Source organism: Mangifera indica, chromosome 11 (assembly GCF_011075055.1).
Source record: "Mangifera indica cultivar Alphonso chromosome 11, CATAS_Mindica_2.1, whole genome shotgun sequence".
NCBI classification, from domain to species: domain Eukaryota; kingdom Viridiplantae; phylum Streptophyta; class Magnoliopsida; order Sapindales; family Anacardiaceae; genus Mangifera; species Mangifera indica.
In genome coordinates this window covers 12399131-12426161 of record NC_058147.1, presented here as the reverse complement: position 1 = coordinate 12426161, position 27031 = coordinate 12399131, and the positions used below count along the sequence as shown (strand labels likewise).

At 31.0% G+C, this 27031-nt stretch overlaps 2 protein-coding genes and 1 long non-coding RNA gene across 3 annotated transcripts; 2 read left to right on the top strand and 1 right to left on the bottom strand.

The window, feature by feature from the left end:
- Positions 1-12902: 12902 nt before the first annotated feature.
- Positions 12903-15373, bottom strand: LOC123229509. The gene is made up of 3 exons (XR_006504895.1): positions 15277-15373; positions 14735-14927; positions 12903-13029 (listed from the first exon to the last, which is right to left on the bottom strand). It is a non-coding gene; the product is annotated as an uncharacterized LOC123229509 (long non-coding RNA).
- Positions 15374-15666: 293 nt separating this feature from the next.
- LOC123228748 (exopolygalacturonase-like) lies at positions 15667-16837 on the top strand. The gene is made up of 4 exons (XM_044654209.1): positions 15667-15679; positions 16123-16302; positions 16368-16564; positions 16607-16837. The coding sequence occupies exons 1-4, from the start codon at positions 15667-15669 to the stop codon at positions 16835-16837; spliced, it is 621 nt and encodes a 206-aa protein (XP_044510144.1).
- Positions 16838-22474: 5637 nt separating this feature from the next.
- Positions 22475-25470, top strand: LOC123228747 (pentatricopeptide repeat-containing protein At1g63330-like). The gene has a single exon (XM_044654208.1). It carries the CDS (start codon positions 22475-22477, stop codon positions 24524-24526), a length of 2052 nt encoding a protein of 683 aa, XP_044510143.1. The 3' UTR covers positions 24527-25470.
- The last annotated feature ends 1561 nt before the right edge of the window (positions 25471-27031 follow it).

Below are 27031 nucleotides of genomic sequence, written 5' to 3'. Positions count from 1 at the left end.
CACCTCCCTTGTGAGTCTTGAATAGTTATCATCCTCTTGTTTGGGCACTTAATAAATCTGCCCATGGCCAAGACATTTAAAGCATTTAATGTCTTGGGCTCTTTTTGGAGGTCTTAGATCACGTACTTTCTCCTTTTCTGTAGCCAATTCCACAGGTTGTTTACTTGAGTCCACTTTTCTATTCATTTTGCATTCCAATTTGAACATAAGGCATAGAAGTTGAGCTAGTTGTCTTATTACCAACTTGTCGTGACACACTTTGCTTATTCGCACCACACTTATTGCCTCTCTACCTTAACAGCAAGCTTACTCACATCCTCCAAAAGTGCAAATGATTGTAACTCCAACATATTTGCAATCTCTCTAGTTAGCCCCCCTAAGAACCTCGCAATGGTGTGCACTTAAGATTCTTGTAATTCACATCGCATCATGAACATTTCAAATTCTTTAGCTCAATCTTCCGTGCATATACCACTTTGCTCAAGACTTTGCATCCTAATGTAGAATTCTTGCCAATTATATTAAGGAATAAAACATTTTTTCATCATTCTCTTGATAACTCTCCAACTTTTAATCTCTTTTTCTCCATGTCTCATACGTTGTGCTTTCAAAAATGCTCTACTTTAAAATATTATTTTATAAAATTTAAAATTTTATATCTTATTCTGTTCATTATTATTATTATTTTCTGTTAATTACTCATTACATATATTATAAGGAATTTATTATTCCGCCATCATTTACATTAGATAGTCTAGTTGTTTTGATGATTCAAAAGAAAACAGTAATAGATAGGGGTGTGCATGATCTGGTTTTGTTCAATTTAAGAACATTTTTCAGATCAAACTGAAAATAAAAGTTTGAAAAATTTTCAAACCAAATTTAAAAAATATAATTTGATCTAGTTTAGATTACACTTTTAACCCATTAAAAATCATTTACTTCCAAATGTTTCATAATTAAGAATTATAATTATCATGAAATAAACAAGTAAATGAACACAAAATATATATACAATTTACATGCCAAGAAAATAAGAAGATATATATATATAAACTAGTGATGTATACCTTTTGTTTGTTGTACTGCGTTAGTATTTTGATTGTGTCATTTTTTAAATTATTAATGAGCATATTGAAATTAAAAAAAAATTAAAAACACTCTCAAACTTTTTTTTTAAATTTCCAAAAACTGTTTGAAAAAAATTATTAATACCCTAAAATTTTCAATAATTTTAGGGACAGATTGGCTTGAATTTGTGACCGCACTGAAAAATCAAAGATTTAATTTGAAGTCATTAATGTACAAATACTATGGCTTTGTTTTTTTGATATACTTACTTGTAAAATATCAATATCACCTTACAAAAAACTGTATATGCATACTTTAAATATATAAATGAGTATACACTTATATATATCATTATATAATAATGATTTTAAATTAAAAATAAAATAATATCTAATTACTTGATAATATATATAAATTATATATATTTATATATTTAAAATAAATATACATAATATTTCTCATTTTATCCGCATTTGGAATTTTTTAAAAATATTTAAAATAAATATATATATATCATTTTCCCTTTTTTAAACTAGTGAAAATTGTTTGTTCATCCCCCAAACATGCAATTATACACATTAATATCTCTATTTATACTTGTACTTATAATTTTCTTTAATTTTTAATTGGAATTAATATAATTTAGGGGTACAAAAAATATTTAATAAAAATTTGGAGAGAAAGAATTATTAACTTTGAGAGTTTTTTGTCTTTTCAATAATTTTATACAAAATGTTTTAATAAATTTAATATATGGATGGAAAATGGCTTTTCTAAAACTTATGTGGTTGGACTATCATTTTATCAAATCTTGGGTGGGAAATAGTTATTGCCCTATATATATTAAAAAAAAAGAAAAGGGTATATGGTTTTGTTTGTTTTGGAAACTACCTAAACCATAAAACAAAACCATAATTCAAACCATAAACAACTTTTTAAAAATTTATTAAGTTAAATCAAACTATTTTATAAACCAAATCAAACCATAATTTTTAAACAGTTCAATTTGATTTTACAGTTTGAATTGAATTATACATATCCCTAGTAACAAAGATTTCTTATAAAACAAAATGAATTAAAATGGAGAATACCAATTCAGATTCAATGCTCTTGCAAAAATAAAAACAGACACAGGTTTCAAATTCTTTATTTAAGGGCACTTATGGAGAAACTAAGTAAAAGGAAGAAAAATGAAAACCCTAATTACTAAATTTAGAGAGAAGCCAGAGAAAAAGGAAAAGATTCCAGAAGTGAGAAAGTAATTTTTATTAAAAATGAAAATGATGCATAACTATTATAGATATTTGTTGTCTTTTATACCAATGTGGCACAATTACAGACAGATCCTCCTTATTTTGCAATTTGCAATACAATTGTGAAAGTTTGTAGAGTCATTGTTTTTACCTACATATATCAACATTCTCCCTTGAACTGAACTTTCTCCGATTTTGTTGTTTGGGCTCTGTTTGGATTTCACAGCTTCTGATAATGCTGATTCTGAGCATTCTAACATCCTCTCTTGACTTGGTTTGTAGAATTGTGACTTCAAAGATTCTGACTATACTGACTCTAAACATTCTGGCATTCCCTCTTGAATTGATTTGTAACTTTTTGTGTGTGTGTGTGGTTTTTCTAATTTTTTTTTTTTCATTTCTTTTTTTAATCACATATATTTCATTTTTTTGTTTTAATCTCTCTCTTTTTTGTCATTTTCACCTTTTTTTATGTAAGACTAAATTTGGTGATAATGGATAGGCTGGTGTCTGCATGTTTTGTTGATACCTTTGTCTGTTACTATCTTGTCTGTTGTCTGAGCCTTTGTCATTTCTGTATTCTATTTTCAAAACTCCATGAATCTCGACGAACATTCTTATTTCATCCTTGTGTGATTATATGTGAAGCTTTTCTTCTTCCTTGTTTTTTTTTGGGGAAATTTTAATAAATGGCCAAAATACCTCTCTATTAAGCAAAAATGTCCAATTTCACTATTCTTAAGCAAAAATGCCCAAATTTCCTATTCCTAAGAAAAAATGCCCTAACTTTTTTTAAAATACAAAAATTACCCTTCACCACATCTATATAAACCCCCTCACTCAGTCTTATTACACACACTTCTCATATCACTCAAATACTCACTCTCACTCTCATTTTTATTCAATATCAATTAGTACGGATTTGTTCGGATAGAAGAAGTTCGTATTTTTTAATTCGACTCGAAAAAGGCTACTCATGAAAAAAGGTATTTATACGAATCTTAACCTAAAAACTTAATTTTATTTGTTAAATCTAGTTTATATGTCATATAATGGAGGTTCTTTAATATTAGATAATAATATAGGGTTAAATGCAATGTTAGATAAATATGGAGAGTATTTTGATATTATACAATATATAAAGGATTTAAATAACATGTTAAGAATAGATAAGTATATTTTGATACAAGACAACATACAAGGGGGTTAAAAAAGTATTAGATAATTATAAGAGGTCAAATGAAATGTTATAAAAATTTGGAGGGGCATTTTGATATTAAACATTGTAAGAGCATTATAAATGAAATTTTAAGAATAGATAGATGTATTTTGATATGAGACAACATACAAGAGTGGTAAATGCAATGTTAGGTAATTGTAGGGGGTAAAAAAAATATTTAAAAAATATAGCAGGTATTTTGAATTTACATAATACATGAAGGATTTAAATAATAGGTTAAGAGTATATAGATGTTTTTTGATACAAGAGAACATAAAATAATTATAAGGGGGTTAAATGAAATGTTAAGAAAAAGATGGGGGTATTTTGATATTTCATAATATCATGATGGATTTAAAAACATGTTAAAAATGAATAGATGTATTTTGATAATATGAAACATACGAGGGTATTAAATGAAATATTAGATAAGTATGGGAGGCTAAATGAAATGTTACAAAATATATGGAGTATTTTGATATTAAATACCGTAAGAACGCTTTAAATGAAATGTTAAGAATAAATAGATACATTTTGATACAAGGTAACATAAAAGGTTGTTAAACAAATTGTTAAATAAATATAAGGGGTTAAATGAAATATTAGAAAAATATAAGGGATATTTTGATATTAAACATTGTAAGAATGTTTTTAATAAAATATTAAAAATAGATAGATATGTTTTGATACAAGATATTATACAAAGATGTTTAATAAAATATTAGATGATTATAGGGGTTAAATGAAATTAAAAAAAAAAATATGAGGCTTTTTGATATTAAACATTGTAAAAACGTTTTAAATGGAACGTTAAGAACAGATAGATGCATTTCGATACAAGATAATATACGAGGGTGTTATATAAATTGTTAAATAATTATAGGAGGTTAAAAAAATATTAAAAAAATAAGAGGGGTTTTTTATATTTATAATTGTAAGACTGTTTTACATAGTTATTACAGATTTTTTTTTTTATAAATGAATAATTATAACAAAAACTTGTCATTATAAGATTAATAATTAAAATGGATAGTTATGCATCGATTCGTTACCAAGAAGAATCAATTCAAGGTGGCAACAATATAATGAAATATGTTGGAGGATCCAAACAATTGATTAAAATTCCTTATGGAACAACATTTAAGAGATTTATTGAGCTTTTGAAGGATTCTTACGGTATTAATCCAATGAAAAACTACTTTCAACTATCAATAAAGCTAAGAAAAATTGATCTCGACTGCCTCATACAAATCCAAAATGATGAAGATATCCAAGTTTTTTTTGATATGTCTCAGCACTTATAGGAATGTATTCCTAGTTTTGTTACATGTACCCCAATTGAAGAGCAAAAGGAAGAAGATGAAGATAAAAAAGAAATTAGTGGGGCGAAAAAAGAATATAATTTGGAAAACCTGATTGATTTCAGTAATGACCCATTATACATTGCAAACTCATGGGCTCATGGAGAAAAAAGATAGAGTTCCCGACTGGGGTGACTTTGATGGAAATGATATGCCCGATATTCCTTCTGAAGGTGTAGAGTCAGAGTATATGACATCAGTTACCAAGGGTATGGATAGTTTGCAGCTTAAAGATCTTATTTTAGGTGGTGGAAATTATTTTGGCCTATTTTTTGACAATGTCTCCACTGATCCGTTTAGGTGGCTTCCTAATTTTTTTCCACAGCTATCAACATCATCAGGTGGTACCAGGTCAATCCGAGAGGAGAATGGTATAAAGGTTAGTGATATTTTCCATAATAAAGTACAATTGAAAGACGTTGTGAAGCAATTTGCCTTACTTAAAGGATTTCAATTCATAGTCAAAAAGTTTGAAAAGACGCGATGGGAAATTAAGTGCAAGGCTGAAAATTGTGAGTGGTATATACATGCAACCAAGTCCAAAGTCGAGGAAGTGTTTCAAATCAACTATATGAATCCTACCTACACATGTTCAGTTGATCAAATCATGTCACATCACAGACAAGCTGGGGCCCGAGCTTTAGGTCAATTAATGAGGTTAAAGTTTGTGATGATTGATTGAATTTATCGGTCTAAGAAAATAATTGTGGACATTGCCGATCGATATAAAATTGATATTTCATATTCACAGGTGTGGCAGGCAAGAAACTGGGCTATAAATTCTTTGAGGGGCTCACTGGAGGAATCATTTATGCTCTTACTAGATTATTGCTACAATCTACAGTGTACTAATCCATACACCGTTACTGCTATTGAAACGGACGATGACCATTGCTTTAAGAATTTTTTCATGGCATTAGGATATTCCGTTCGTGCATTTAAAGAATATCTCCGACCTGTTATATGCATCCACGTTGCTTTCCTTAAAGGTCGACATCTAAGGCATTTATTCATTGTGGTGTCTCTTGACGGTAATAAACAGATATATCCCATTGGTTTTGGTGTCAGAAAAAAAGAAGATCACGACACATAGTCTTGGTTTCTTAAGAGGATTAAAGAATGCATCTATGACCTCTTCAAGCTGGCCATAATATCAAATCAACATCATGTTATATTTTCTGTAATAGTTGAAGTCTTTCTAGATGTCCACCATAGATGTTGTTGTCATCATCTTTTGTGTAACATGCAGGCAAAGTATAAACGAGACTCAAAGGTAAAGTGTTCAAACAAGTATTAAAATTTTGAAATGTTTATTTTTTTATACATTTTGATTATAAAGTTCTCATATTTTTTACCACCTTATAGGTTGCAGGTGTATATTGGAAAACTGCAAAATCATACATAGAAGCAGAATTTCGGGCAATGATGTAATCTCTTGATTCGATGAACCCTCAAACTGGAGCTTATCTACGTAAGGTCGAATTTGAGCATTGGAGTAAAGCATACTTTCCGAGACATCGATACAACATCATGAAAACTAATATTGCAGAGTCATTTAACGCTCTTGTTGGACATGCACGGGGCCTGTCTATCACAATGCTCGCCGAGTTCATATTTAGTTTTGTTAGTTATATAATTCATCAGTATTGTACTTCAATGATATGTAATTGATGTATTTTCATTATTGTTTCAAATGTGTAATTGTATTCACATGTGATGTAATAACTTTAGTTTGAATAATTTCTTCATTTCATATTTGTTGGAATGAGTTGTTTGACTATTTCTTTATTTCATCTCATGTTTGATAGTAACATCACTCAAATCACATATAATTACTTCTGTGTCAAGATTGCCTTTAGAGTCTTTCTTAGTCTTGAAAACCCATTTACAGTCAATAGGTCTAACTCTATCAAGATGTTCTACTAGATCCCATACACCATTGCCACTCATAGGCTGTATTTCCTCCTTCATAGCCTTAAATCACTTATCTGACTATAGGTAGGAAATGACTTTTCTAAAATTTATAGGATCTATAATCTGAGCAATATCATAATTAGACTCACCATAATAGACATAATAATCATAAAAAATGGTTGGACATCTCTGTCTAATTGATCTTTTAATTGGAATTATAATTGTAGGCTTATCAAGTACAATATTTGATACAGGCCATTAAACTAATGTAGGATCTGAAACAGTTTCATTACTAATGCCTTTATTCTGAATAGGCTTATGTTTTGAAGGATTCAAAGTTTGTTATTTGGGTTTATCAATAGAAGTAGGTAAAATACCATTATATACATTAGTCAATGGCTTTGACCTTGATAAACCTTCTTCAAATTCGTTTAATAGTTGAGAATTACTACTTTCTACTGAATCAAGCTTAAGAAATGTAGCAATTATTGACTCTGCTACTTTTATGCTATGAGAAGGGTAATAAAACTTATATCTTTTGTAATGTTTAGGATAACTAATGAAATATCCCCAAACAATCCTAGGATCCAATTTCTTCATAAACCCTTATTTTGGTAGAACAACCCCAAACTCGAACATGTCTAAAATAAGGGTTGGTTCCTATCCAAAGCTTAAAAGAAGTTTTAGGCATTGACTTTAAACGAACCCAATTTGGAACATATAATGTAATCTTAATAGCTTCACCTTATAAATACTCTAGTAAATTCGATCTACACATCATACTTCTCACCATATCTTTCAAGGTGCGACGATGCTTACATCTACACCATTTTGTTTAGGAGTCTCAGACATAGTGTACTGAGAAAAAATTTCACATTCTTGTAAATACTTAGCAAAAGGACTCATTTGCCACCATGAATTAGTATATTTGCCATAATACTTTTCATCTCAAATAGATCTCACATTCTTGATGATTTTTCCAGTTTATTTCTCTAATTTTGTCTTAAAAATCTTGAACTTTTCAAAAGCACTAAATTTCTTTTTAATAAAAAAACATACCCATATCTAGAAAAATCATCAACAAAAGTGATGAAAAACTTGTTACCACACAATGTGTACAAATAAGGCCCACCAATAAGTTTATTACTCTTGATTAAACCATATTTCTTAGTCTTTGTTTATTTTCTCCTTATACAGTCAAAGGTGGAAGAATTTCATCTTTAATTAATCTATCTACTATTTCCTTTGAAATATTCCCTAGTCTTATGTACCATAATAAAGATGACTTCTCTCTAATCAAAGATTTTTTAATACTAACATTCTCAACATTCAAAGAATAATCAACATTATTGAGAGTCAAACAAAGTCTATATAAATTATCATAAGTAAAATAACTGTCAATAGACTGAGAATTATACCATAAATCAACATTTCCATTTCTAAACAAAAATCTACATCCAGATCTGTCCAACAACAAAACATAAATTAAATTCCTCCTAAAAAGGGTATATAAAAACTATTTTTTAAACATAATTCAAAATCATTCTCTAACAATAACTTGATAGTTCTAACATAAACGACTTCTACTTTGATATCATTTTCTACTTTGAGGTTGGCCCCTCTATCAGTTGGTTTGAGTTGATTGATTAAGCCTTGTAAAAAAGTAGTCATATGAACCATAACACCACTATAATGGGCCAACTCGACCCAAAGGCCCAAAGCCTGACCCGTCCTATTAGCCCGATGGGTCGAGTCGGAGCTGGCCCGGTCCTGGCCTATTGACACCTCTATCCCCTCTTAATACTTAAAACACCAAATTAATTAAGTTAAATAGTTGTTGATTTGATTTGCCTTTTTACAATCTTTGGGATTCGATTTCCTCAAAGATTAAACAATTAAAGAAATAAAATCTAGTGATCATAAGAAAGTTCATATCCACATCGCTTGCCACAACCTAAACCTAAAATCTATCAAGATTTCAACACTCAAGGATAGTTCGAACATTGATGGAATTCATATTGGGTTATCAACATGGATTAAAATTTATGATTCAGTAATGGTTGTGTCTTTCTTAGTCCCGAAAGTGAAAATAGTTTAGTCTCCAATGTCATATGTGGACCAAGACACGGTATTAGTGTTGGTAGTGTTAGAAGGACTTTGAATGAGAAAGAAATTACTGGTTTGGTAGTGAGAAGTTGCACCTTCACAAGCACCGACAATGGTGTAAGAATCAAGACATGACCCAATTCTTATGAGGGTGTGCTTTCCAATTTCACATTTGAAGACATTGTCATGAATAATGTCCAAAACCCCATTGTTATTGATAAGGAAAATTGCTCGTATAATGTGTGTAACAAGAAGGTACTTAAACAGAATTTTAATTGGTTCATTATTGATTCATTAATTAGTAAAGTCACTCTACTGATTTTTTGCTAACATGATGATTATTATCAATTTGTATAGGTTCCTTCAAAAGTGAAGATCAATAATGTCAAATACAACATTCACGACACTTCCTCCTCCAAGGTTGCAGTTAATCTTCTATGTAGCATATTGAATTTGTGCAATAATGTAGAGATCGGTGATACCAACTTGGTTTACAATGGCATTAAAGCGGGTTCAATAATGTCTTTTTTTTTAATCGTTAAAACAATCCTCAAAGGAAAACACTACCTAACTACTTGTGTCTAGGTCTTTTAATCTATAAAACCACAATAATGTAACACATTAAATCCAAAGCCCAACCTTATTTTTGTACTTTTATTATTATTATTATTATTATTATTTTTCATTCTAAAATGTATGGAACTGGATGCAATTTTTTCTTTTTTATTACATACTAAGTGGAACTCTTCAGGAGCATATTTTACCTAAAAATGAGCTCAAGTTAAATCAAACTATTCCATATGTAAATCTGGACTATTCTACGTATGTCATAGTATTAGGTTTTCAGCAATTTAACATATCAAATCCTCTACCCTCTTTGTGCCATAACATCACTTCTCGAATTCTGGGGCATAACTTTATCTTTTTAGTCTAGTGGAATCACATTCTAAGATGTGAGGGCATTGAATCCTCTTTCTTGAATGCAAGAATTTATTCTTTAAAGGCCAAAGGATTATTTCCCACCAAGTTTAGGTGAAATGTCAATTATATACCCATAGGAGATGAAATACCTAAATATTCACCTAAGTTTTAGTCTGTTAGGATACACTCACAAATTTTCTGCTAGGACTAAAAGGTGAAATTGTTATTTTGCCAATAACATTAAAATATTTAAAATTATACCTTATTTCCTCTCTTTTAATTTGAAAAACTAATAATTTCACCTTAAATTAAGTTTTGAAAAATTTACTTTTCCTCTTAGGATGCCAACCTGAAATCTAACTACTTTCTCTAACAAATAGTAACCTAACAGCAGATGAACAAGATGAAGTTGTCCAAAGGATGACCACTATTGTCCAAGGACGATGAATATTGTCCAGATTTGGAGATGTTTTGTCATCCTCACTTGATGATGCTTCATCATCCTAGTTTGTTGTCCAGATCTAAATGATAAGCGTTGTCTAGAATTGATGACAAACATCATCCAGAGAATGAATGATGTTTTGTCATCCAGATTTGGATGACACTCGTCGTTGCTAGTGGTCGAAAGAAGAGGTAAAGAAAAAACTTACGAATTTGGGAAGAAAAAGTCACTTTTCAAAGTTCAGGTATGAAGCAAAATATTAATTTTTAAAACCTGTAGTGGAAAATGAGATAAAATTATTTATTTTTTAATAATATTATTAAATAATAATTTTGCCCTTATATTTTACAGCAAATTTAACTGCAGTTTAGGAAAGAATAGATATTTGGGTTTTTCATCTACTATAGGTTTATTTTTAAAATTGATGTAAAACTTAGGTGGGAAATAGTCTTTTACCCTTCTTTAAAATATCATTACCTCTTTGTTATACTCTTATTGTTGATCTATATGTTTGCTTCCAATTGTCACGAATCTCTCTCACAACATCATTTTTCATTTGAATATCATTTTTGAACACCCAAGGCATGACAACACAGAAAACTCATCAATGATTTTGAAAAACACATTTATAGCATAATTAAGTCTAATTACTCAAGTCAAATCTAACATTCCACAATAAATTTGAAAAATACTAAGGATAAGTTCATTTTCAAGAACTTATATGCGGGTTAAAAAATGAAAAAGCACCATTTTAGAAGATAAGAAGATAAGTATTAAGGTAATGTTCTAAGCTCAATCATCACTTATGTAATTCTTTGTAATCATTATTGTTTTAATTAATAAAATAACAATTTCATTGTCTATTGTCATTCTACAATTTAGAAAATTTCCCAAAGAATGATTGATGTAACATTTCTTTTCAAACACATACCTTTATACAAAATATAATCTGAAAAGGTATGCACAACTTAATTATTTAATGGATACAACGGAATATGAGCATGCAATAAAAACTTCTAATTCATTTGCATGCAAAAAAGTGCGAATAAAAATTCTTTAATCTCATAAATAGTCATAGTAAAACCCTTAAATATAAATTCATAATTCAATCTCTGAAATCCAAATGATAATAATACCACATTTATAATGTGCATATGTCCTATAACTCTTATGCCAACAATAAAATATAAAAATGTCATAAACTCTAAAATGATGCATTTGCCCTTAGTCTCATGCAACGAATTAAGGTGAATTGATGACTCCTCACATGCCTCACTGCTCGTCTCTATTTACAAAATCACAAAAAGTGAACATATAAGTAAAAAATACTTAGTAAGTAGATGATCTCTTGACACCTAGTATAAGACATAACTAAAACTAGCATTCTATTATTAAAGATTGATGTGGTCATAATTTGGCACCCTTGTGCCCTAAACATAAGCAGAACTAAAACTACCATACTATTCCTAGTCATACACGACAAATATAAAATTATTTCAGCGAATTCTTGGTTGGATTTTTGTCAATTAATCATCTAACAGGCAATATCCTACACCCTAAGCATGACACACACATACAAGAAGCTTTAAAAACCCTATTAATCAACTTAAACTTGTTCAAGAGTCTCATATAATCAACCTTAATTCCTTACTCATGCAACTCAAGAACATAACCAATCTTTGTGCACAAAATCAACAAGCAATCATAAAACATCAAGAATAATCAGAAACCATTATCAATTCATCATGGGAACCAAGGAAGGACCATCCTACTTAGTTTCTATAAACAAGTAGTTTCACCACAAGTCTTCCGCCAATAGCTCTTTTCATGGACTGTTGGCACTCTCACCTACTGCAAATGTTTTCTCTCTTTGGTTTGCATGAAGGCATAAGAAAAAAAAAAGGGTTTTGTAGCAAAGGATTATATATTTATATATACTCAGCTTCTAAGAATCATTTGTCTCTCAAGATTCAAATTTTATAACGATGTGAGACTGTACATTCATGATATACGAGCATACATCTGTGCAGGGGATGTATGGACATGTGTCCTATAAGCATGGTAGTACATCAAGCCAAAATAAATATCCAATTTTGATTTTGGCCTAATTAAACCTTAATTCAATTCCAAAACTTGGGAAAGGATAACAATGCCCTTGGAGCATACTTAAGGGTGTTACAGTTATTATCTCTCTATAAGCTTATGAAAACCTATAAAGACTAACATAACTTCTGCCTTTGATTTTAAAGGAAAAAACCCAAGTGAAACAAGAGTAATCATCTATGAAGTGAACATAAAAGCTATACGCTTCAAGTGAAACTAATAGTGATGGCACTTAAACATCACTACGAACCAATTCAAAAGGAGTTGAGGATTTTATGCTAAGAACAAGAAAAGAAAATTGATGTTGTTTTCCAAACTGACCGTCTTCACAAAAAGGTAATTACTTTGCATTGCAATCAGGCAAATAAAGTCATTTAAACATTAACACAATTGAAGAACTTTAATTATGTGGATGGCCTAATCTCTTCTTCCAAGTAAACATATCAGTTTTTGAACATGTAAGGCTGAATTAGATATAACTGAACCGAAATAATTATGCACTAAACAAGATATAGATTCAAGAAAAATATATTAAAGGACAACAGTAGAAGAATAGGAAGCTATTGTTGATGGAGTCTAGAGTTGATACAACCCATTCTCAAGTGTGCCCTATAGCAAAATGGTCTTTGATTCTTTTTCCTTCACAAAACACAAATCATAAGAGAATTCAGCAATAACAATATAATCCTTAGTAAACTTTGAAATACTAAGTAGGTTTTTTTTTGTTTATTTTTGGCACACAAAGTATGTTTTTCAAAAATAATAGTCTAATAGAAAATTAATAGAAACCAGTACTTACATTATAAATTAAAATAAGTATAGGTGACAATAAGAGGTGTTAACTTCTACCAAAGGCAAATAGAGGTATCTTTCCACTCCCAATCAAGCAAGGGCTAGTCAAATAATCCAAATAACAATAATCTCCTCTCCTTTTTCAATACTCTCTCCTTTTTATATACATTCATTAAATATTATTCTTATAATATATTTATCAAATATTATCCTGATCTTATATATAATATCCTAATATTATCCTAATATTAAATATATAATTCTAATCATATATTTTATCCTAATATAATATTATCTTAATATTATTATTATCCTAATCATATATTTTATTCTAATCTAATATTATCTTAATATTATTATTATCCTAACCATATATTTTCATTTTTATTATTATTTTTTTACATTTCTTCCTACCTATTTTGAAAAAACCTGTCCCATTTTGCTATTATTCTAATTGCCCTTGTCCAAAACAAAAATCAACCGCATACTTCCTCTTTCAATATATTCTACCTTCATCCCTGCACCAAAATCTTCGGCAAATGAACAATTTCAAGTAGTTGGGGTTCACCAAAAACAACTAATTTTTCAATGAAATCAAATGAGTTACCCCCAAAAATTGTCAAATCACCATTTTGGACTATCGTTGGCTTTGTGAATTCAGTAGAACGAATTAATTCATGGTTAGAGTTGCTGAAATCTATCAATTTCACTTTTTGGTAATCGAAATCTACTATTTTTTGTTAGAAACCTACATCTCAGCAAAATCAGTTCCACTCTTCCTCTCTCATTTCTTATCGCTAACTATCAAAATGACATTGTCATGAAATCCATCCTTGTCCACCAGTAACATTGCTAACCATTTGAATATACAATTGTGATCAGATTCGGACTTACCATCACAATAGAGACATATTCTTTTTACCAACATATCTCCAGACTCCAATTCTTTTAGTTGTCGAAACCACAACCAACTCCCATCCTTATCCAACATAGCATTGATTGGTCTCATTCCCGAAATACTCTGATACCATTTTGATAGAAACTCAATGTTTATATTATAAATAAAAATAATTATGGCTGACAATAAGAGATGTCAACTCTTCTCAAAGGCAAATAGAGGTGTCTTTTCCCTCCCAATCAACCAAGTGTTGCCCAAATTATCGAAATAACAATAGAATAATGTTATGTATACGTACTTTTGATATACAATTCATATACATAGATGATGTATCATCATGTGATTGGATATTATTCAAAATCACCTAATCACATGATGACATATCATCTGTGTACTTAAATTGTATATCAAAAATGGGTACACATAGTTTTATTGATAACAATAATTATCTCCTCTCTTTCAATACTTACTCCCCTTTATATATAACTCATTAAATATTATCCTAATAATATCTTTATTAAATATAATCCTAATTTTATCCTAATATTAAATATCTTCTCATAATCATATATTTTACCCTAATATTATTTTTCTTAGAAGTGCTAGAACCCTGAGACTTGACAATTATAAAAGGATCAGAACAAGGAATAAGACCTGTAAGATGGTCTTCCATATCATACACCCCAACAACAACGACAAGATTTGTGCTCTCTAGTATTTGTAGTTATCTTTTGCCAGCTTGGGTGTGACCGGTTATAAATTAGCCAATCACAGGTGTCCAAATGAAGTTATAGTCTTCTCAGGTGCAAGATCAAACGAATAACCCCTCTCCGGCGTGTTAAGTGCACTTGAAAAACAAGATAAATCAACCATTAACGTTAGTCAGTAACTCTGATACCAAGGACAAAAAACAAATACAAGAGAAAATTTTAAATCAAGGAGAGAAAAGTGTTGTAAAAAAAGGACAAAGGAACTGACTTCAAGAAGAAAAAAAATACAGAGAATATAGCTACGAAAAGCAAGAATATATAAAAAATTAGAGAAATATAAAATTGAATAGTAGCCGAACGTTCTCATTTTCATTACTCACACTGTTGAAGACTAATTACATCATATATTTATACGAGAAAAAAAGTCATCATTACAAAAAATTGAATCTAAAACAAATTACAATCGTAGATCTAAAACTACGTTACCTTCTTCATGTCATCACTGTTGATTTTAGACTCAGACGATCCACACCTCTTCAAAAACTTCCAGATTCTACAAAATGTGTGAATGAGGTAACCCTAAACTCATTTCAAACGAAGATATGTTGTTGAAAAAAAACAATGTGTTTTGATCACCGTTGCTCTTCTCCTAACACTGTTAACTCTTGTAGCTCTTTTGCTTGTACCTTAGTTAATTTTCGAAACCTCAGTTGAGTACAACACACAATTGCAGGAAAAAAAAATCCCCGTTTTTTTTTTTTTTAATTCTAACAGTGGGTGTCATTCTTAACGCAATAACCATTTTGATTAAAAAAGAGATGCCTTGAAACTTCATTGATTTGGTCAGTCTTTACGCATAGGAGTTCAATTTCTAAAATGGAATCTTTTGGTAGTTGCAAACCTTGGTATTGTAATAAATTGTGCTTGACGTCATTTTGAATCGATATTACCTTCTGCTTGCTGTTTGTGTCCATAATTCGACAAATTCTTAAGGCTCGGATAAACCACAATCTTTATGTCACAAAATCTTTTTAAATTATTTGTGCAAATTTAATTGATTATTTATTCAAAAAGTTAAGTGCATAAAGAAATTAATTATTTTATTAGTATACACTGAATGACAAGTCGTATAATTGCCATAGTAGAAAGTGACAAGCTAGTTCTATTCATTAATTTAATGACAAACAAGCCTTCTGCCGTTAAAAAATTGACGTTTTCGCCAATTTTTTCAACGACTCAACAATTGAAGAAATAAAATCTATTAATAGCAAGAAAGTTCATATCAACGTTTTCGCCTGCCACAACTTGAACCTAAAATCCATTGATTCTCAGCACCTGGGGATAGTTCCAACACTGATGGAATTCATATCGGGTCATCAACTGGGATTAAGATTTATGATTCACGGATAGGAATTGGTGATGATTGTGTATCACTCAGTCCTGGAAGTGAAAACATTCTTGTCTCCAATGTCGTATGTGGACCAGGACATGGTATTAGTGTTGGTAATGCTGGTAGTGTTGGAAGGACTCCCAATAAGAAATTACTGGTTTGACAGTGAGAAACTGCACCTTCACAGGCACCGACAATGGTGTAAGAATCAAGACATGGCCCGACTCTTGTGAGGGTGTACTTTCCAATTTCACATTTGAAGACACTGTCATGAATAATGTCCAAAACCCCGTTGTTATTGGCCAGGAATATTACCCATATAATGCTTGTAACAAGAAGGAATATGAACACAATACTAATCGTTCACGGTTGATTTCTCAAGTGGTAATGTGACTAAACTAATTTTTCGCTTATCAATTTGTATAGGTTCGCTCAAAGGTGAAGATCAGCAGCGTGAAATACAACAACATTCGCGGCACTTCCTCCGCCAAAGTTGCAGTTAATCTTCTGTGTAGCAGATTGAATCCGTGCAAAAATGTGGAGATTGGTGATATCAACTTGGTTTACAATGGCACTGAAGCGGGTCCAACAACGTCTTCTTGTTTAAACGTTGAGCCAATCCTCAAAGGAAAACATATTCCATTTACTTGTGTCTAGGTCTTTTAATCTATAAAACCACAATAATCGTTTGAGGCATTTAGTTGATTCATTCTTATGTATGTTCAACTTCATCAAATCATACATTTAATCCAAAGCCCAACCTTGTTTTTTTCTACTACTTTTTTTTTTCAATTCTAAAATGCATGGGACTTGATGAAGTTTTTTCTTTTTTAACGCATAGTGAGTGGAACTATTTTGGAACATATTTTACCTAACAATAAGCTAAGTTAAATCAAACTATTCCACGGGGGAAAATCTAGACTATTCTATGCATGCCGTAGTATTAGGTTTTCAATAACTTAACATATCTAATCCTCTACCCTCTTTGTGCCACGACATTGCTCTTCAAATTCCAAGGCATAACTTACTATGTCTTTTCAGTGTCGCCACATCACATTCTTGGATGTGGAGTCTTTGAATCCTCTTTCTTAAATATGAGAATCTATTATTTGAAATATCAAAACTGCTTTGTTTTAACTCCAATTCTTAATAGGTTTGATTCTCATAGTCACAAAATCTCTTCCATAAAAAACTGTTAGTCCGATTTTTTTTTTTAGAAATACAGACAGTTGTAATCGTTTCTTTAATAAAAAAAATTGAGATATTTTTTTTCTCAAAGTGTCCATTCTCTTTTTTTTAATCTTTTTTAAAATTCAGGTGAAACCTTTCATGGTATCAAAGTTGTTTTGTGACTAGCATTATAAAATGGATTATTCATGGATTTCTTCTAGTTCTACTTTAAAGATTTGATAGAAGCCTCGAGTCTAATGACATTGTGTTTACTCATTCAGCCCATATCAAAAGTATTTCCTGTGTTGAGCTTAATTACAGGCAGTCGATCCTAAACTACTAGAAAAAATTATCACTACTAGTGCGCATAGATGTTTATTTTATTAGTTCACACGATTTAGAAGAGTATTTAATCGAGTTAGTTGCTTGTCCTTAACATTTTTTAGTGGTTCAAAATGAGTTTATGTCTGTTACAATTAAGAAAATGAATCCTGAATTTGTTGTTTGAAAAAAGTGGGGAAAAGGACTATTTCCCACCCATTTTTTAGGTCTATCTCAAACCTATACTCACGGGAGATGAAAAACCCTTTTTCTCACCCATGACCAAACTGTCGTCCAATTTTTCAGTTAGGGATAGGGGTAAAATCAGTATTTTACTGTTTAAAACCTTAAAACTTTAAAATTTCACCATTTCCCCCCTCCAGGTTTTAAAAACTAATAACTCAACCCATCCTCAAAGTTTAAAAAGTTTAGATTTTACCCCTAGGGTTTACTTCCTTCTCTGGCCACCACCGACGATCGAGACATTCCACCGATCTCTTATCTCTGACTACAAAGGACGACCCTTCGTTGTCCAGATCTGGACAACGAAGCGTCATCCATATCTGGAAGAACAGATGAAGCACGACACTTCGTCGTCCTTCGTCGTTGCGTCGACCGACGAAGGATGATGAAGCGTTGTCCTTCGTCGTCTGGGTAGAGCGACGAAGAAAGACCTTTTCATCGTACCGTGTAACGAGGAGATGAAGATCCCTTCATCACACCACCGTCGTCGCACCAAGAGAAGGAGAAGGCCAGTGACGATGCTGAAGACGACGTTGGAAGATGAAGTTGAAGAATAGGGGTGAAACTGCTACTTTTGAAAGTTATTGGGGGTAGTTACGTTTTGAAAAATATGGAAACCTTAGGTTTGGGGTTGAAAATGTTAGTTTTCAAAGTTAAAAAACTTTAGATAAAGGCGAAATGTTAGTTTCTAAAACCTAAGGGGGGTGAAAAGTAATAAACTTTATAACTTTTTAATGTAAACAGTAAAATACCGATTTTGCCCTTGTCTCTAACTGAAAAATTGGACGGTAGTTTGGTCATGGGTGGGAAAAAGAGTTTTTCATCTCCCGTGAGTATAGGTTTGAGATAGGCCTAAAAAATGGATGGGAAGTAGTCCTTTTCCCAAAAAAGTGTATGTAACATCTCTATTAAAAATATTGTCCTTCAAAGGAGACGTAAGCACATAAACTAAAAAAACCTGCATAACACTGAAAAGCATTTATCCATCAAATCATAATTTTAGAAAATTTCATAAATACCTTTCATTCAATTTAGATGCAAAAACATGCAAAGAATTTCTAAATACATAAAGATACTCAAATAATGTGTGTAACAAACCAAGATAAATTCATATATAGCCTTAAACATAAAATGACAAAATATATGATCGGAATGCCCTATACTGAACTCTATGTTGACACTCCTACACTGCAACCATCACAATTACTCATTACCTAAAAAGACATTAAAAGTATAGGAGTGAGTAATAAATTACTTAGTCAGTATTGAGGCTTTACTTAAACTTAATTAATCCCCATTATAACCTTGACTTGCTTCCACTCTAACTTAGTCATTAGGAGTACTCTTCTTGGACTTCAACCTTTAATGACATAGAACTTTCCAGTCCTTTCTTAACTTTATCTTAGGAACACCTTTGGTCCCATATGGTCATCCCAGGAAATACTAAGGTCTCATAACTGTGATAACAAAATCTCTTGATCATCTAAGATACACTCGAAATTTTATACTTAGATGACTTTCTCTCTAGATACTTGAAAACTCAGGTGAAAACACTTAGTATTTTTATGGAATACTTAAATATGAGTTGATAAAATTAGGTTAAAACATGGATTTGTCACCTTGGTCATGTGAGTAACATACTATACAGTCTCATTTCCTTAAAAACATTATTGTACTGTGATATCATATGTAGGCCCTACTATGGGCTATTTTACCCTTCTATGAATATTGTGTCCTACTGATTACAAGCGATGCTCTATTATGGGCATATGTAGAAAGAATCTCATAAGTGTCCTTTTGTAACAACCCTCATGAAACATATCTACTACTGAAAGATTATGGTTTAATATGATAACACTGATTGGGATGTGCTCATATGTATAAACATACATGCATCTTGAGTCCCTAACTTAATTTAGACTCGTAATTAGTTTTCACCCTAATTTTTCTTTCTCTTATGGCCTAACTATATTGTTACACTCTTTAGGCATGACTCAATACTACTATATATGATATACATCAATATTATCCTTTGAACAACATTATGAATTTTTGGGTTCATGACTTAGCTCAACTTTACTTTCTTATCGAATGTACAATAGTACATCCTAAGGCTCACAGTCATGTACCTGGTCTCTTGTACATGGTTAACTACTCACAAGCATCCTTGATCATGACACACGTTCTTGTACATAGGTGTACACATCTTCCTCATTAATGACTTGGCCTTCCTCTTCATAGTCATGTTGAAACCCAAGGGATATAATCCACTTTTTACTTTGTGAACAACCATATACCCTTTTTGTACAGTCATCCACCATAACCTATTCTATGTGTCACAGAAGATCATTCGTGTCTTTTGTACGAACATCCACCAATTGTCAAAAATTAAAATCAAATCAAATCAAAATCAAAATAAGATTAAATTAAAGTCAGAATCATATCAATCAAAATAAAGATCAAGTTGAATTAAATAGTGTTGACTATAATCTTTATATGTTTATTATGATATTTCCTTATTAATTTCTACCTATAATATTAGGAAAAAAATGTTTTTGTATTATCCTGTTCATAACTCTTGAACTCTTAATCAATAATTTTCTATCTATTATACGTTGTGCTTTAATAAATGTTATACTTCAAATTTTTTTGTATAAGATTATAATGTTATGCTCATTCTATAAATCATCATTGTTATTTTCAATTAATTACTATATATATATATATAAGGCATTTGTTATTTCTCCACACTTTACAGTATAATAAATTTCATAATAGGCAAAAGATTTATTCCCACTCAAGATTTAGTCCATTGACAAAATTATATATGTTAATTTTCAAAAATTTAAATATTTATTTGTTATTCAAATTTGTTAGTTTAATTGTAAATTATTAATTTACCCTTTTTAACATATATGTATACATACACATGAAAAATCAAAAATTGATGAAGGAGTGTATCATTTAGACAACCAACTTTTTCCCCTTGTCCAAGAGGTTCATATTGTTCATATTTTTTCCTCTTACAACTACCCCCTAAGTTTTGAAACATTATACTTTCACCTATGTCTTCGACGAACTTCTTTCATCATCTTTGGCTGATGAAGAAAATCAAGGAACAAGGCTTAATCTTGTTAACTAAGAAAATCAACATTGCCACAAAAAAACTAAGGAACCAAGCCAACGATCACGTGTGCAAATAAGAAAAATGATGGTTGGAGCAAGATTCGACAAAGGGAGGGAACCGAGCCGATGTGATGAGCTATAATGAAATATTAGTTTTCAAAGCTATAATCAAAAAAAATATGAATTTTTAAAACTAAGCTGAGGAAAAGGATAAAATATTATTTTTTTATTATTACTAAATACAATTACTTTTTATTATTACTAAATACAATTACTTTTTATTATACTCTTATTATTAATAGATTTACATAATAGTTAGTGGAATAACTTGTTTTGCCTTTCATAATTCAATCATAGATAAGTCCTTGAAATTCTCACAGAAATAATAATTGTCAATTATGAACTCACATTATTTAACTTACAATTCAAAAGAATTATGTAATTGATCTGATGTCTTGAATTATGAGGAACGTCATGAAACAGACAGAGAATCCATCATAAATTGGTGGAAATTTCAACAATTAATAAAATAAATCAATTATGGGTTGACACGTGTCTTAAAAATGTCACGTAAACGCCATTTTCCTAAAAAGGTTATTGGGTCCCCACCTTGCTTGTCCTATTTTGGGGGAGGTCTATTTTAACTAAATTAATAATTACTTTTGTTCCTGTTCACCATCTCATTCTCTTTCTCCTCTTTTTTATTTCACAATTTTAATCATCTTATTTTCATTTTACATGCAAAAATAAAAATTGCTTTGCTTTGGGTATATATATGAGATTAGATTAAAATTTCCAAACAAAAGATTAAATTTATTTTGTAATTATGCATAATAACACATCTTATTTATTATGCAGAATGCATATTCATTTTTTTAATTTATTATTATTATTATTATTATAATATAATACGGTGGACATTATAATTTTGATAAATTGCAACTTGCCCCTAGAAGTTTGTATTATTCTAAGTACAAGTGGATTTCACCCTTTCATGGACTGTCCCCAATTCTGTCTATGTCCAATTAAACCCCCAATTCCTTTCTATTTATTTTTTCATTTTCTTAATAATCACTTGATGAATTAAGTCCCTGGATGGATCTTCCATAATTTTCGAATTAACAAAAATATTTTTGCCTTAAAATTATGAGTTAATCAATTTTTACCTAATTGCCCCACTATTTATTATTATTTTAATGCCAAAAAATTAAGACAACAGGATTTTGCCTTTCATAATTCAATCATAGATCATTCTAGAGGTTTCTTATAAAATATACTGAATTAAAAGGAGGTTATCAATTTTATATTTCAAATCATTAGTAATTAATTAAAAAGGATTAAAGTTTTAAATGTTTTATATAAGGGTACTTATGGGTTAGTACTGTTACACTTAGTGGCAAAGCAGGACAAATCAGTAATTATACATTATTTGCGATGCGCAGGAATAGGGCCAAACTTATTATGCGTCTGTCCCTGTACATTTCGCGTCGCACAAATCTCTTTACGGCCGTTCGCCAAGGAATTTCAGGCTCCCTCCCTTCACAGGTCCGCTCTTCGAAAATGTTTCTTAAAACTTCAATTATTTCCTTTAAATCATCTTTGAATGTTAGATTTTCATCTTCATTCATTCCTTCGTCACTGAAATCAGCCAAACGCACCACTATTATTAAACACCTTTTTCAACTTGATAATTTCCTCCATGTAAACTGCAAGTCGGGTAACTTTTCTCTTCATGAAGCTCTTGATTCTTTCGATTACATGATTCATATGGACCCCACTCCTGGTATGTCATCTTTCAATATTTTGTTTTCTGCACTTATTAAGAAAAAATATTACGATGAATTCCTTGTGCTGTACACGAGGTTCGTTTCAGCTGGGTTGTTGCCTAATTTGATTACTTTGAACATTGTTATTAATTGCTTATGCAAAATGGCCCGGGTTTCTGACGGTTTTGTGGTTTTTGGGAGTATTTTTAGGAGGGGTTTTTACCCTGCCGCTGTGACTTTTACTAGTCTGATTAATGGTCTTTGTAAGGAGGGCAAAATTAAGAAGGCGATTGAATTGTTTGGAAAAATGGTTTCTGTTGGATGTAGGCCTGATGTGGTTACAGTTGGGAGTTTGATCACTGGCTTGTGTCGAACAGGTAATGTCACTGTTGCCCTTCAGTTATTTGATGAAATGAATAATGGGAATGGTGAATTTGGTGTCATTTGCAAGCCTAATGTTGTTTGCTATGCTGCTATTATTGATGGTCTTTGCAAATATGGGTTAGTAGACAAGGCGAAGAAACTGTTTTCAGAAATGAAGTCCAAGGCTGTTAATCCAGATGTGATTACTTACAACACTTTAATTTACGGATTGTGCAATACATCTAACTGGGAGGAGGCTAAAACTTTATTTGCAGAAATGTTGGATGAAGGTGTAAAGCCTAATGAGGTGACATTTACTGTGGTTATGGATGAACTTTGTAAGAATGGGAGGATTGATGAAGCCAATGGATTGCTCCAACTAATGATTAATAGAGGTATTCACCCCAACACAATTACTTACAATGCAATTTTAAGTGGTTACTGCTTGGCAGGTAGAATTGAGGATGCAAGAAAACTATTTGATTCCATGGAAAGTAAGGGGTGTAGGCCTAATGTTTTTAGCTTCAGTATTTTAATGGATGGTATGTGCTTGGCAAATAAAATTGATGATGCTAAGGAATTGTTTTCTTTGATGTTGAGTAAGGGATGCAAACCTAATGTTGTTAGCTACACTACGTTGATCAATTGGTATTGTAAGAATCGAAAAGCTGATGAAGCTATTTGTGTTTATAAGGAAATGACCTCAAAGGGAATTCAGCCAACAATCGTTACATTTAACACCTTGCTAAAAGGTTTTTTCATGTATGGTAAAGTTGGACAAGCAAAAAAACTATTTGGTGAGATGCAACTTAGTAATGTTCCTCCCAATTTAATTACGTATAATATTCTTATTGATGGGTTTTGCAAAAATGGTTGTGTTTTGGAGGCTGTTGAACTGTTTCATTCTTTAAGAAACGGAAACATTCATCCTGACATCTTTACTTTCAATAGTCTCATTGATGGTTTGTGCAAAACAAGAAGACTCAATATTGCTTTGGGACTATTTAACAGAGGGCGCAATGAAGGATTTGTTCCAGATGTTGTGACATATAACATTCTGTTGTATGGACTTTGTAAAGAAGGGAAGTTGGAGATGGCAAGTAATTTGTTATCAGATATGGAGCAAAACGATTGTGCTCCAAATTGCATCATTTTTAATACTCTTATGTCTGGTTTCTTGCAAAATAATGAGACTTCAAAAGTGGTAGAACTTCTTCACAAAATGAAAGAGAGAAATGTGAAGCCAGATGCATCCACGGCTTCAATGATTCTAGATTTACTACAAAGGTATAAAAACTACAGTGAAGTCCTAAATTTGCTACCAGCGTTCTCAAACCAAGAACCTACGGATAGTTGATTGTCAAGTAACTGCATTTTCTGAGGGAGTACAACTTATCACAAGAGTCTTGCCAGATGTCAAAGTTTTTATGTAAAGGTTTGTGCTAACATTGTAGTGCTCAATAGGAAAATATGAAATTTCGGTCTCCTTATTAGGAAAAAAAAAAATCAGTCAACCAATAAATATCCATGTCAACCTTAAATTGTGCATGTTAACCAAGAAATATCCTGGTCATGATTTCTAAATTAAAACAAAAATCTAAATTTAAATGGTTTTAAAGGTTGGACCTGTTTCTGTGTAAGAGAATGCAAGTTAGGTTTTTCAATAGGAAAATATGAAATTTCGGTCCTTGCATTTAAAAAAAGAAAAATTTCAATTTTTTTTATTTAAAAAACTAATAGTTTGGTACATTCAAGTGTTGTTATTTCTAAACTAAATCGTTATATTTTATTGACTGCAATCCACATTTGAATCCTCTTAATCTGAGTAAAGTTGCAAGATGAATAGTCGATGGTGAATTTTGCATCCTTATCTATGTTCAGTCCAGTTTCTCTCCTCATTTGCAAAACCCATGAGGGTATTATACTAAATAATACGTTAATATTCAAACTCACTAGTATGGTAGTCTGCTTGAAGTCTATTATTTATTACGGTATCAGAATTCCCGAAGTCATTAGTACTAGTATGGTTGAGTCTATGTATTTTTTCATGTTGGATTAACATGTTTCATGATAGCTGTTAGATTAATTATTTGAACACCAAGTAATGAATTATTTTGTGAACTTAATTAATTCTAAAATGATATTAAATTAGTGTAATGATACTCAACCCAAGATATTAAATTAATTCTAAAATGATATTAAATTTTGTGAACACCAAGGGATTGTTTGTCATCAGAATCTTATAAGATTTATCTAGGAAGTCAAGATGAAACAGTGAGGGTTTGGTATTGTCTCTTTGTCTAGCCACGATTGTTCTTTGGGATTACTTGGTTTTTCATTTGTTGGTATTTGGAAAATTTCTTAATTCATTGATTATTTGATTTGTTTCTTTAATAAGGACTGAAATTAATTTATTTTCTATATTATTTTAGACTTTTTTTATTAGGGGCATTTAAAACTTTTGATAAAAGATATGTATTAGATAACAAAACTAAGGGTGTAAACAACGTTGAGTCGCTTATGACCTAGATGTCTTAAGTTAGGTTTGACTTGATTTAAATAAAGTGAAGTTTTAGCTCAAGCCACTCAAGTTCGAACACTTGAGCTAGAGGTTGATGTTGGTTGGCTCACTAAGCTGATGACTCAACTTGAGTAAAATATCAATATTCTACTAAAATTTTCACATTTTGTATTTACACTCTAAAATTTTTATTTTTTATTTTTGAATATAAAAGATAATTGATAAATATATAAATGATGAGGTTTATAATATTGTTTTGAAAGTTAAAGTGTTTAAATGTAATTTTTTGATTCAAGATCGAATCAATCTTCTTGTCTCAAGCTCGAGCTTGAGTTCTCCTTTAATGTAATTAGGTGGAGCTCGAGCTAAGCACAACTTTACAAGGCTCGGATTAATTATACCCTTAAATGGAATTGAATAGTGCTACTTAGTTTCAAGGATTATATTGTCATTGAAAGATCAATGTGTCTTGAATTTGACCAAGTGTATATCTATCTCTAAGTATGTACCTCCTACAAATTTTTTATGAGAGTGTGCAAAACACGGTTAAAACCCTAAAACTAAATTGAGCCATTCGATTTTTTTTGTAGTTTGGTTTGAGTTGGGTTGAAAAAAATTGGAAAATGGTTTACAATTTAGGTTTTGGTTTAGGTAGTTTTGGAATTGAACCAAACCATAATTCTTTTTTTTTTTTTGGACAAAACGACATTGTTTTGTCCCCTTTATAACATGATAAAATACAAATTTGTCAATTTCCACTGTGCCATAATTGACATCACTTTCTTCTCGACATCATTCTCTCCTTGCTCGATGGTTGATGTTTCTACACTGATTCTCTATGAGAGGTTGTAAATTATCCCTAAACAATATTGTTGCAAACCTGAATGATCGGCCCTCCTAGTTGAGGGTTTCAGCAGCGCTCAGCAGCTCCTTCAGCAGGTTCTAGGCATAGCTCCTTTCTACAGATTCACAATCCCAGTTCCTTTCCAACAACAATCCAGACGACATCACCAAATCTCTCACAACAGTAAGGGAGATGGGAGATAATCACATACATAAACTCACTCTCATTGTTCTTTTCATCAATTATACTTGAGCCATGTTTGTAATGAGATTAAACAGAGCAGTAATCATATTTCATTTCATATTCATAATGTGAAAAATAGTTACAACAATGTTCCAAGAAGGTAACAATAAGTTCCTCTGGAAATTCAAGAATCCACAAAAGGTGATAACAAAAGCAACAGAAACAGAAACAAAAAATGAACAATAGTCCAGAGATAGTGGGTTTCGAGAGCTAGCCCCCTCCCACTATCTCTACCTACTTAGTAACAATATTCT